Consider the following 14,648-nt stretch of genomic DNA (forward strand, 5'->3'; position numbering starts at 1 on the left):
TAAAACCTACCTCCCTTCCTTAAACCTTAAACCTTAAACCTAAACCTAACCGATAGTGTCATTATAGCAAATGTTAGCTAAAAAAAACAGATAAGGTTTTTTGATTGCTAATGCTCTATATCGAATTTTAAATCAACATAACCAACCTCCCTACCCTAAACCTTAGACCTAAACCTAACCGATAGTGTTATAAAAAGCAAATGTGGCATGAAAAATGCAATTGCTGAAGCAACCACATAATTTTGTTATGCACACTTTCGCCTTGCATGCTCTTCGGGACTCATACCCTACTCCTTTGCAAGTGCAACGCTCAATCAGTTGAGCCACCGTGCAATTATATCACATTCAAACAAGCTTGTAAATGTTGTTGATAATGTAATGCAAATGTTAAAATATTTCACCTTACAAATCATGCGCTACAGTTAGAGTGCTTTGATGTCATAAGGTAGCATTGTGTGAGGAATAGGGCGAAAAGTACGTGTTAATGAACTGATAATCTGTCGTTTTTCTCCTGATTTGTGAAAGGGAATAAAAGTTGTTGTTTTAGCACTTCAAGTGTTAATTTCACCAGGAAACTGTTATGATAAATACAACAAGCCACAAAAAAATCATTTTGCAAAAAACTTAAGTATAGTTATGTGATTCTAAGAAACCAAGTTGGACGTGTTTGACTGTTGCGCCACATCTCGCTGTTTTTATAGCATCTCACGAAGGAGCTCCGTGATTTTTATACACTGTGTCAAGTAAAAAAAAGAACTTCAGCTTTTAAAAACACATGTTGAGACACCTGTGTTCTGTTTTGTTATGCTGCATCTATAGCTTTCTTTTTTTTTTTTTTGCGCAAAAACAAGTTTGGTTTGAACAGCCCCTTAGGATGCAGCATAATTAAGGCGCTTATGTTTTGGAACACCCTTTTTATCAGGCAGCTCACTAGGTTTCGCAACAGAGCAATTCACTCAGTGAGGCTGCAGTTCACAGGTTTTTTCTTTGTCTATTTCTTGTCGCAAGTCCATCTTGTATCTGCTGGTCATACTTCCATCTTGCTATCACAGAGTAGAAAAGGATGCTAAGACATATGGATTCTCATTCTCACCCTCTCTTTCTTTGATTCTCTCTCTTTACACTGTCTCCCTCTCTCTCTCTCAGACAAAAATACACATTCACATGGTACTCTGCCTGTCTGTAGACGCCCAGAGCAAATGTATTCCCAGCACACCAACCTGGCTAGCTGCTCTCCGCCGCAATTAGATAGCTGGAATGCATTTGTGTAATAATACTGGCATAATACACACACACACACACACACACACACACTCAAATTCTGGCGGAGGTTTGTAAGAAAGAAAACTAAACACCTTTCCATTCAGGTTCAGCATGTACTTACATACAACAACAAAAAAAAAAAAATAGTATTAGTGAATAAATTATCCATTTGCTTTACAGTGTGCTCTTAAATGCATTGTACTATTACATTAATTTAGTTTGATTCAAATCACACACACAGAAAAGCACAGCTGGCAGTATGTAGCCTGCGGTAATTGTTGCATTTTGTCAAGTCGATGAGCTACAAGGGTAGCATTGAGAATGAAGATGCGTTAGTGTGTTTGTGGTACGCTTGTGTTTGTGTGTGTTACACCAACGTGCGCACATTTATCTTTGCCACGTTCAGACTCTCCAGCAAAACACCGTTAATACTAAACATAAACAGCACCCAAGAGGAAAGCATCAATTATCATAAATTCAAAGCCCTGGTTTGCATGCCGGAAAGAGTGCTAACATCTCACCGAGAGTTTAGTGTTTATGCTTTTTGCGAGGCTCTATTACCCATAGACTGTGTCTGAAACCTAAAGCAGCTGCTTTGCAGCCTCGCTGCCCAATCAGTCAATGACTTCACAGGCAGCGTGTTTGTATGAAGGTACTTCCAAGGGGGGGGTCCAGAACCCCCATAAGAGTAAATGGTAGAGTATATTTTTTCCACCAACATGAACAGGATTGCGAGATATCATAGGTAGTGATGAATACATCTTTTCTGCCTCCAGAAGCCAACCAAATAAAGGCATCTTAGAAAACAGGATGTGACGCAAACATTGGATTCGGCCATCCTTTTCAGTCGCAGGCAGCATTTTCAACTTTCAGACACAGCCATCGTTATAACATAGGTTGTTATTTGACCCCGTGACCGTGGTGACCTCATATGCCGCTCTCAGACATGCATGAGATAAATTATTAAAGAAAGTCAGACCCCACCCATCTCTCATCCTTCCCTCCATCTGTCCTAATGCTGAGATTTATCATCCATTTATCTCAGCTCAGAGAGAAAGAAAGAGAGATTAGCACACTAAAAGGTCTGAAGCTGATTTGAGAGGGTCGCAGTAAAACAGGAAGGGTTACATTTTCAGAATCAGTCTTCATTGGCTGATCTGGCTCAAATTATGTTCCATCATGCATATCTAATATCTCAATTGTACCTCCTAGAGAACAATAATATAAAAGAATAATCGAATAGGGAATTTTGATTTTTCTCCTGTGAAAGACTCCAATCTCACTCCAATCTCACAGTTTCATAAAATATTTCAACAACGTCATAAACTGAGATTGGATTTTGCAAAGATACCAGAGATCAAAATTCAGAGTTGGTCTTTCCAAGACCAAATAATCAGTGCTATGCTGTCCATATTAATTTTAAGGAATTTAAGAAACAGTACACTCCAAAAAAATTTCATTTACTCACCATCAGGTTCCAAACCAAAAATGTCAGTCCATTTTTCTTCTTCTTCTTTCTCTCTCTCTCTCTCTCTCTCTCTCTCTCTCTCTCTCTCTCTCTCTCTCTCTCTCTCTCTCTCATTCTCTTTTAACATTGTATGAAAAATAGCTGCATGAATTTCTCATTTTGTGTTCTCCGGATAAAATAACAGCATACAAGTTTAGAACAATATGAGGGTGAGTAAAAAGTGACAAAAAAGTGTTTTTGTGTTTTTGAGTGAATTATCCCTTTTTAAGTCTCATCTTTCAATGAAAGAGCAACCTCTGAGCAATAAAAGTTTCATCTGAAAACAATTATTAAGAGGTTGCTCTAGAAAAAATATTTTTCCGTCACTCCGACAGCCTGAGTTGTAAAATGAAAAAGATTTTCCATTGTAAAATTTCCGTCATGGTCTGTTTTAATCAGTCAAGTTCACAGATCTTCTAAAGAGTGCCTGATATCAACATGCAGTGCCACAGATTAGAAGCGCACACATCTGAAGTTCAGCATAAAATAACTAAAACAACAGATTAGATTCAATGCAAGTATTATTGGCAGAAACGATGTGCCACTTTTGTCTCATTTTCTTTTTGTTATTATAATTTTTTGCACTTTATTATCATGCAGTAACACACTGACATAATCATTGATGCATGCAGTCATGAAATCAGAGACGCCCCCACTCAAATCTGAACACAGGTGTTCAAAAGAGACACATATTACCAGGTGTGGGCTAAATGGCTATGGTGCATTTCCACTTGTGGTCGCATTGCCGGAAACACATCTTTAATACCAGGCAATAAACAGGGCACACACAGAGCGGACGCGTGAGAGAGAGTGAAGTCTGAACTTATGCACTAGGTTAAAATAGATTTCTTGTTTCTTTTTTATTTGTCAAAATGACGGACAACATTTGGTATTATCCGTCAATGTTCCCAAAAATTCGGTAAATGATTGAGAATTTTCAGTTAACGTAACTCCTGCATTCATTCATAGTACTTAGGCTTCAAGGCAAGTCCTAATGCAGTCTGAACCTCTCAATAATCCTATGCTGAAACAAAATTATGCTAAAATTCAAGCAGAACTGGTCCCGATTCAATGCTTATCATGCACCCATGCACCGGGCCCGTCAAGTCGGCAGCACGCTCTGTTGCAGTGGCGATGATGACTCATGCCTGCTGAGCTGTGGTTGTGAGCGGACACTGAGCCCGGCTGAGCACTGCGCTAGTTTGAGTGAGTGTGTATGTATGTGTGGCTGTCTGTATTTGCTTAGTAAACACCAAACTGCATGCCAGGTCTCTCAGTACTGCACTGCGAGACAGTTAATACCTTTCTTTGCCCTCTTTAGACATCGCATACACTTGTACACACATACTGCTGATAAAGGTGTCCTTGTAAGTATTTCCCCTGCACACTCCCAGCGGTCCCTGATTCGACGCACTGCTCATCTTGACAGATCTCTTGTCTGTCTCTTATAGCGGAGGGCTTGATTTAGTTCTGCTGCAGTAAAATTGATCTGGTGTCAATGAGTGGAAGAGAACGTGGCGAACACTACTCTGCCTGCATCTCCTATGTAACCCTCTTACATGAGAGAGTTTACGAGGCCAAATCAACTTTTCCGACTGTAAAAGAGAGCCAAATTCTCCATGATCTCGGAATCAGCCCACACAGCAAGGATGATCGCATTCTTTCTCATAAAAGCACGTGCTAGCATGTCTTTTAACTAACATAAAAATGTCAAGCCGTTGTTTGGTGATGTCACTCGAGTGTTGCATCATAGCATGATTCCATTATTGAATCATCCAATTTAATCTCTTTCCACTACATTTCTACATAATTCTAGGGCAAGTCTCATTATTACTATTGCTCATACTTACAGTTAGAGATTTGAACCTATATATTAAAATTTTGAGCATAACTAGTCCCGCACTGTTTGTGATACAGATATGAATGATATCTTGAATTATGTGGCTTGTTGAGGAGAAATATGCTATAAAACAGCACAATAAAATGGGCAAAAAAAGTCATAGACTTACATTAAATGAGGGACTGAGCCATATCTAGAGACCAGAATATCATAGAGACTTGGGCGTGAACTCTTTTGATTTGGTCCAGTTAGCAACCACATTACAACTACAAAGAGCACCATAGCAACCATCTAGCAACCACCCAGAACACCCTATCAACCATACAGTAACACCCCCTCAAACCACAACACCCTTTTGCAAGGGCCTTTTGCAGCTCTTTTGTAAGGGCAAGCCCCACTCTAAAAAACTAATTTAATCATATTTAAGTTGACGTTAAAGGTCAAGTACTAGGGAATAGATAAGGTGTATAAAACATTAAAACCTTTTAAGTGAACTTGCAATAAATAGATTATGTAAACAAAATACCACAATATAATTATCTGGTGGTAACAATTAATCATGTGCCTTAAATGTGACTTCATTGGACCTGTAGAGAATATATAATAAGGTGTACATCAATGCTGGCGGTTAGAGAGGGAGTGTGAATGGAACAGCAGGAGAGAGAGAGATAGAGAGAGGGGCTGAAAGGGAATAGTGTCAAACGCCCTCCGCTAACACAGGAAGTTTCCACTGGCTTTGCGTAATGCTGCCAATGTGCCTTGTCTACTACCCAGGCACACGCGTCAACACACACAAATGCATGCACATTGACTTGCAGGGTCCTGATTTGGAAGGATGCGTAAAAGTGCATGGAAAATGCTACCATTTGTTGGCAGGGTGTGATGTTAGACAGGGGTTTTAAACTTTCTAATGCCAATGAACCTTAAATATAATGATCCCGTTGAAAGGGACCACCTTTATAAAATATGAAGGTAGCTATATATTTGCGAAAAGACAATCTCATGTATAGAGACATGAAACATCCATTTATACTGAATGTGTGAAAAATAGTAAGCATGATAGTATCCCTATAAAAAAGATATGTTACCAAAATTAAATAATGGGCTTTTATTTGTCACTGTACTACAGCTAAAACAAATTGTGACTTGTTCTATAATTTTGAGTTTCATGCACTAAAGTAAAATGTCTCAATCTCATGCTTTCTTATGATATAATTACTTTGTTGAGATATGATTACTTTGCTGAGATATAATTATTTAATTGTTAGCTGATTTTTTAATTAGCTGTGTTTTTACTTTAGTGCATAAATCTCTAAATTTAGTCTAAGTGACTCAAAATATTTTTTTCTACCTAATTTCAGAATATTAGAGAAACCTTTTCAATTTACATTTTTAATTATAGCTTTTCACAATACATTTTGTTCCAAAGCAGCTTACAGGAAATAATGTACAACCAGTAAGCATGTCAAAGACAACATTGGTGATTCATTTTTATTTCTCCACAAAAGTATATGCAGATTTGTTTTTTATTTCTTTCTGTTAAAACACATTTTTTTTCCCCTCTCAATTTTCTGTGGAACCCAGTTTGAAATCCCTTGATAAAAGATTTAAGAACATGTATGGACACACTTCTTGTTGTATCCCAGCCTACACACCTGAAAAACCTGCCTTAAAAAAAACAAATAATAACAAGCATTCCCACCGAGCCAGCGAGAGAAAGAGACTCAGAGAAGGAAGGACGAGAGGAAATGAGGGAGGGTGGGGAGTTAGAGATCCTGGGAACTCGTGTCAAGCCGGTGATTTTCCACCTCTCGCACCTGAAAAGCATCTTATACTGAGCTACAGAGACGCAGCATAAAGGAGTTCAGTTCAGCAAGTTCACAGACTAATGTCAAAGTTGTATGCTTGAGGGTGTGTGTGTGTGTGTGTGTGTGCGTGTGTGTGTTCATACGTGTGTGTGTGTGATGAGAGAAATAGGAGACATATGATGCGATGATTATAGCTCTTCTGTGAATAGTTTAAGTGTAATGAAAGGCTGCCTTAACTTTCACCAGATTATCAAAGAGTGCCTCAATGAAACACACACACACACACACACACACACACACTCACTCACTCACTCATACACACACACGCATGCACACACACACACACTCACACACACACACACTCACTAACATAGCGATTATTATAGTTTTTCCAAGTTTCTTTTTATTCTTGTAAGTAAAAAATAATTTCAATTACTTTCAATTTTTAAATACTTTCAATTTTCAATGTATGTTAAGTACCTCTGAACTTAAGATTTGCAACACCTACTAGAGTAAAATTTAAATACTGTATGTTTAATAAAATAACATTTATAAAATTCATCTTAATAAAATAAACAATAAAATGAAATAAATTATGTGATCATCAATTGTTACAAATTCCATTTATATTTATTGTTTATTATTTTATTTCAGTTCGTTTTTACAACAGTTTCCATTTTGTTTAGTTATGGTTTTTAATTTACTTTGCGTTAATTATTTTTCAGTTCACAAATTATTATAATTTTTTTATTCTACAGTTTTATCCTAGTTTTAGTAAACAACAATAGCCCTGAGACACACACACAAATACACAGCGAGTTCATTTACGATAATCTTCAGTTCTGAGGAGCCAGTGAAGCTGAAACTAAAGCAGTACTCTCTGCTTTGTACATGTGCTCTCTGACATCCTGTCCAGTATTTAGTCCCAGCACAAACTCATGTCTGTAAACATCTGAATATGAAGCACCAAAATTGACTCTAAGAGTAAAAGAAAGCAGTGAAGATGTTTAAAGCCCAACAAAAGAGACGCATTCTATGGCTGCAACAGACGGATGGGACTGCAGGTGTTTTTGTGTGTTGCTTCAGGTCGTTGGTATCTGAGTCAGATACACTTTGATTAGGTTCGTCTATTTGCCTGTCTGATCTTGCATCTTGTTTGTGTAATAGTTTTTGACGTTTGGGGTGTGTTCATCCCTCAGGTGTTAGCCATCACATATGCACTCTTACATACACAGTGATGGAATCATGCTCCATTGAAGAAGGCCAGAAGAGTCCTTAGATACAGTGAAGTGTGTCAGCTGTCAGCCAACCAACTCCACAGTTCATGCCCAAAATCTCTCTCTCCCTCTCACTGATGACTTTGCTAAATGGACAATTCTCTTTCGGAACACAATCATGCTGCATGTCAGTTTTTTTTGTGTTTTTTTTTTTTTCAGAATTAATATAAGCAAAACTACAGTTATGTTACAAAACTCATTGAGCTGTCTACCAAGACAGCATACTTAGGCACTTTATTTAGGCATTTATGCCAATTGCAGATATATTGAATATACTGAATATATACTGAATTATATATATTTCTCATCCTTGATTCTAATAAAATTTGGACTATAATATTTGTATGTGCTATGTATTTTTATGTTTGTGTTGCATCATTATCTTAGCAACATGCTAACATTGATCTCCAAACATTTACACTCTCTATTAATGGTGCATTCAAGTCCTCCTGGGATGTTTGTACTAACGAGGTCGGAAGTCGGATGTGCTTTCAAGAGATTTTAGTTAACGAAGAATGTTTTTGTATTGCTGTTTCAAATCTTTTTCTCTTTTTCACTTACTGACACTTGACATTTAATTGACGCTTTCTATATCTAGTTTATATTTCACGTGCCGCCACATATAATGATGGGAAATTATGTTTGTTGCACGTGCCTGTTGCCTCATAAACTAGCTAAATGGGTCTTATTTTCTGGCAAGCTTTATCGCTATATTTCATTAGCATTACAGTACAAAAAATGTGGACAAACTAAACTGCACAGTCAAAATTCACGAGTAAAATTGAATTATTATACCAATATCAGTTTGCTTTCAAAGTCAGGGCTCAAAGAAAATCCCGCTCGTAATTCCGACTTTGTGGTAGCATTCATGTGCGCTCAACCTGTAAATACGATCATTCTGACATGAACGCACACCAAAAAAATCAGTATTGCATCGCTATCTTAGCAACATGCTAACATCGATCACCAAACATTTCCACTCTGTATCAAAATCAGTATTGCATTGTTAGCTTAGCAACATGCTAACACTAATCGCCAAATATTTCCACTCTCTATTAAAATCATTAATGCATCGGTAACTTAACAACATGATGACATCGATTGACAGACACTTACACTCTTAAAATCAGTAATGCATCCGTAGCTTAGCAACTTGCTAACATCGATCACCAAAGATTTCCACTCTCTATTAAAATCAGTATTGCATCGATAGCTTAGCAACATGTTAATACTGATTGCCAAAAATGTCCACTCTCTATTAAAATCAGTATTGCACAATTAGCTTAGCAACATAATAGCACTGATCTGCAAATATTTCAACTACTAAAATCAGTACTGCAATGGTAGCTTAGCAACATGCTAAGGACAATCACCAAACATTTCCACTCTCTGTTTAAATTAGTATTGCATCGGAAGCTTAGCAACATGCTAACATCAATCACCAAACATTTCCACTATCTGTTTAAATTAATATTGCATAGGAAGCTTAGCAACATGCTAACATCAATCACCAAACATTTCCACTCTGTATTAAAATCAGTATTGCATTGTTAGCTTAGCAACATGCTAACACTAATCGCCAAATATTTCCACTCTCTATTATAATCAGTAATGCATCGGTAACTTAGCAACATGATAACATCAAATGACAGACATTTACACTCTTAAAATCAGGAATGCATCCGTAGCTTAGCAACTTGCAAACATCAATCACCAAAGATTTCCACTCTCTATTAAAATCAGTATTGCATCGATAGCTTAGCAACATGTTAATACTGATTGCCAAAAATGTCCACTCTCTATTAAAATCAGTATTGCACAATTAGCTTAGCAACATAATAGCACTGATCGGCAAATATTTCAACTACTAAAATCAGTACTGCAACGGTAGCTTAGCAACATGCTAAGGACATTCGCCAAACATTTCCACTCTGTATCTCTATTAACTGTGCTACATGTTAGCAATGCTATTCATGTTTTTGCCTATCTAGAGCATTCCAAATCAGTCACTTATGCAGCTACATTTCAGTTAGGATACTAGAATGCAGCAGACTATGTAGGCAGGAGAAAGCAAGGCAGGTCTGTATGTTTTGGAATAGACTCTAAAGTCCATAATTTTCTTAGTACACAATACATTCAGGCCAAACAAGCCAAACTAAACTCCATTAAATAACTGTATCTACTCATCATTTTTATTATCATGTTTATTGCCTGAAATTGCAGATGGAGCTAGACGTAAAAATAAACTACGCATCTCTTGGGGTGTCCTCATTATGGTTGAGATGGTAAGATTTACTATCTCCTGCTCATTTACACAAAAAGAGAAAGTGGAAATGTTCAGCGATCAGGCTTGAGTCTCATTACACAGCAGGATCAGTAAAAAGCTGAACAGAGGTGCATTACAGCCTGACTAAAGAGCTTTGCTCAGAGCGAACAGCCAGTAAAAGAATACAGTGAGAGAGAGAGAGAGAGAGAAAGAGAGAGAGAGAGAGAGTAATCTGCCATAATAGTCTCTATGTAATAGTTTTAGTACCTGCCACAGCTCCTGCCTGAATAATAAAAGCTGTGTTGTAAAACTACATACTGCATCTAAATGGCAAGTAGAATGCTTTTACTGTATGGTATTTGAGTGTATATAATGGCTGCTGAACATTACTACATAATACCATCACATAAGTAATGTATGTACAGTGTTTGGCTCTATTAACTGCACACATCAGCTGTGTGTGTGTGTGTGTGTACATGTTTATACTACATTGTGGGGACCAAATGTCCCCACAAGGATAGTAAAACCTGAGATCACCTACCTTGTGGGGCCCAGCCAGCGGTCCCCATGAGGGAAATGGCTTAGTAAACATACTAAATGATGTTTTTTTGAAAATGTAAAAATGTAATAAGGTTTCCGTGAGGGTTTAGGGTTAGGGGATATAAATTATTGTTACATATGTATATAATCCATAAAATGCATGGAAGTCTATGGAGAGTCCCCACAATGATATAAAAACAAGTTTGTGTGTGTGTGTGTGTGTGTGTGTGTGTGTGTATTGCAGGACGGTATTGAAATTTATAGATAAGCAATAGTCCTGTAAAAGTGTCTCCAAACTCAATGAAACTCTGTTGCCTTCATGTGTATCATATGGCACATGGTTCACAAGTGGTCAGGCAAGAAAGACTCATACTCCTGGAAAAATTAATGAAACTTTACATTCATGCTTCTGCATATGGAAAACTCACTTATGGAAAGTCAAAATATACTGTACCTTTATTCATACTCACTTTGCATCCACCCAAAAGATTTACTCTTTTTTAAAGGGTTCGGATACACATCAAAACAGGTGTGTTTGTGGACACATTTTGGGAACGTCCTTAAAAAAGCTATACATAAATCAAATAAAAATGTATTTTAATTCTAAAAATGCAAGAGGTTTTGAGTTACGGATAGTCTATAATAGTTATAATTTGCAATAAAAGTCTATTGTATGTCCTCATTTAGAAGGCAAAGTAGGGTCAGAAAAGACCACCTACTTCTAATGTTGTGACATTTTGTAGTTCTCTGAAGTAACTTAATTTATGTACAAAACATACTGAAAGCACTAGGACTGCCGTCTCAAGGTGAACAAGTTGCGGAGCGCAGGATGAAAACAAACCATTACAGCTACACCCAATCTCCTTACGTTCTGGAACAAGAAGGTCGTCCGGGTGACAAAGAACAGTTTAAATGGGCTATCAATCACATAAAGGTGGAGGTAGACAGAAACAAGCGAGAAGGTGAGCGTGAGACATACAGAAAGAGAGAAAGATGAAATTAAACCGGATGAAATCAATCCACACATAATGTTCACTTTGTGGTTGAGTGGATCCGCTCGGCTAAGCTGAGAAAACGCACATGTTTATCATTGGAAATGAAATGTGAGTGCTCTTGTGTGTTTCCATAGTAACACATTCAGGCATTCTGCTGAAGGTCCAGAGGTTATTCTATTCTGCTGTCCTTAATGCAAAGAAGAGCTAAAAGACTTTAAGACCCCACAACTAAAGTTTTAGCAGACATACTGTAAGCATATACAGACATAACTACAAAATTTACTCCATAGTCCAAAGCCAAAATAACATTTGTGTCAACCATTCATTTTGCATTAATAGGATTATTCTTAATTCAAAAATATTATAATGTAATATAAATGTAATATATGTCATCTGACATCTTAAATTTAGGGGTGTAACGTAGAAAGCACTGATACCTGTGTAGGGTTGTACAGTTCTTTTAAGGCGTTTCTGGAGCCTTTTCGGCAGCAGCCCTCCACTGTGAATGGGTTCCTCCTCATAACTGCAACAAAACACAGAGACAGAGAAGTGAACTGTTAAAATAGACAAACAGAGACAAGCAGACAAAAGTATGTTTTCTTACAATGCAGTGTGTAGTGTAGTCATTCTCAACTGGTGGGTTGCAGTTCAAAAATGGATCACAGATCTGTTCTAATAGGGTTGCATCCAGCATGGAGACAAAAATATAATAAAAATAAAAATCAATGGTAAATGCAAATAATAACATGCAACCAACCATATAATTGCGCACCGACACAAATTATTGAAATATATAAAAATAATTAATGTTCATATACTACTAAATAGAAATAATAACGAAATAATTAAAATAATACATAAGTTAACAAAAATGTTCTTAAATCAATTATTAAAATGTATTAAAATAATAATTTTAATTATTTAATTATTATTTTTATTTAGAATTATATTATTATTAATTATTTCAATATATTAAAAGTACCTTTTTGTTTAATTTTTTTATTGAAATTATTTCATTTTTATTTTTATTTAGTATTATATTAATATGAATTATTTCAATACATTTCAATATTTGACTTAAAGCACACTTGTTTATTTTATTTTATATATTTGGTATTATATTAATATGAATTATTTCAATACTTTTTATGTTAAGCACATTTGTGTTATCTATTGTATTATTTTTACTATTTCATTATTATTTGAAGTATTTTATTATTATGAATTATTTTAATAAATTTCAATAATTCGTTTTAAGGATTTTTTTGTTTACTTAATATTTTTGTTTGCATGATAAACAATTTTGGTATTGTATTTGGCCACCACTTGATGTCCAATGTAAAATCTGGATATTGAAGTAAAACCATTTGAAAACCACTGGTGGATTGTTCAAATGGACACTTGATATCCAATACGCACACACACAAACACACATTTGAGTGGTTGCCTTAAGTGAAAGGGCAAGTCTTTACTAATGCAAAGCTGTAAAGCCATCCTACAAATCGCCTTATAAACTATACATTTAATTTGTCCTTATTCTGCCTCCCCTCAGAATAAACACGCTTACACTCACACACATATTAAGAGTGTGTGTGTGTATATAAATATGACTGTAAGACTGTGTGTTTGAATAAATGAATAACTGAAGCATGCTAAAGCGTGTGTGCAGACAGTCTGCCATGCTGTAACTGACAGTAATAGTTTTATACAGTTTGTCTCTCAACAGCCAGTCCATAGAGAGTGACCAGCACTGCTGAAATAACACATCATGAAAGCTAATGACCAGCACTGCTAAAATGGTGCCTGTGAAAGCAGTCTCTGTGCCACACGTTCCCGTAGCGCTAAGACTGACAGATTTAGTACCACATTCAATTGTTTATTCTGCCTTGCTCTCTCGCGCTACACTGAGTGTAACTCAGAAGACTTGCCTTTTGACCGCTCGTGTAACATTATCTTGACTTATACTGTGTATTTCTGTTATGTTAAGAGTCATATGTGTTCACACACACAGAGAGCATTGTTTAAAAGTGTGTTAATGCATGTAAGTTTGCAACGTTCTCAGAGTGTATGATGTCTGACCGTTTAATCCAGCTCGAGGTAAGGGAACAGAGTAAAACAGAGACTGCTGGGAATGGAAGAGAGAATGAAGGAAAACTAGACCATGTGCTAACCCTCTTTATCAAAAAGTTGGGCATTGTTTGGGCTGGAGCATTAAGAGAGGGGTTATGAATATTAAGCTGCAAAGATCTAAGGGTGTACACACTGATGAAATACCTTAGTGTTGATAGATGAGACAGATCTAATGATTTATCCCAGAGAGAAGGGAAACTAACGGCAGTAAAAGAACCCGAGGGTACAGAGATGTTATTTAGTCCAAGAGGAAATCAGAGGACTAATAACACAAAGCAGGAATATTTACCTCCCCAAACTCAACTCATCACCAAAATGATTTTACAGCCACTGTACACACTGAAAAATGTTATGTGGTATGCATCTAAATTATAAAGTCAAAAATATGATTTAACATCACCGAATCAACCTGAATGCATCAGTTTACACCAACAAAACAAATATTAGAATGTTCCCTCGGAGTGTACAGTGTACTGCATCAGATATTAACCAGATTTTGGGGGAGAAAAAAGACAAGCCCGTGAAAATCTTAACATAGGGGCAACAAATGCCCCCTTAATGAATTCATCTGGTTTGTTTTTGTATTGTTATTATTAACATCTCACAGAAATATAATTAATATAAATTCATCAAATTAATATTTTATTCTAGGCCTTGTTATAAACTTTATCATATTAAATTCACATTAAATATGAGATAATGTTAATGTAATTATATAAAAGGAAATCCATTCACATCCTAATTATTCAGATTGAGAATTTATGTTAATACATAGAATAAATTTAAGCATTACACATAAAAGCAGTATATTTATATAAAAATAGGCCCTCATAAAGGTACACAAATGCCCCCAAATATAACATACAGGGGGAAAATATTGCCCCTTAAATGAAAAGTTAATATCTGACTCTGCCACTCAATAAGAAATAATTGTTGCATAAAATAAATAATGGAAGCAAAATAATATTAGAGCAAAATATATGAGATGGAGCAAAGAGAGAGAGAGAGAGAGAGAGAGAGAG

At 36.3% G+C, this 14,648-nt stretch overlaps 1 protein-coding gene across 3 annotated transcripts in view; it reads right to left on the reverse strand.

Moving 5' to 3' along the window:
- Window positions 1–14,648, reverse strand: part of LOC127436395 (carbohydrate sulfotransferase 11) — a 52,923-nt gene that overhangs the window by 11,480 nt on the left and 26,795 nt on the right. For 2 of the 3 annotated variants that reach the window (XM_051690500.1, XM_051690499.1), the window contains exon 2: window positions 11,934–12,019. In XM_051690500.1, the coding sequence (XP_051546460.1) occupies window positions 11,934–12,019 (86 nt within the window). Of the gene's footprint in view, window positions 1–11,933; window positions 12,020–12,100; window positions 12,169–14,648 lie in introns of all 3 variants that reach the window. The other variant, XM_051690501.1, reaches the window with a different exon arrangement.

The sequence above is a fragment of the Myxocyprinus asiaticus genome, chromosome 47 (genome assembly GCF_019703515.2).
Source record: "Myxocyprinus asiaticus isolate MX2 ecotype Aquarium Trade chromosome 47, UBuf_Myxa_2, whole genome shotgun sequence".
NCBI classification, from domain to species: Eukaryota; Metazoa; Chordata; class Actinopteri; order Cypriniformes; family Catostomidae; genus Myxocyprinus; species Myxocyprinus asiaticus.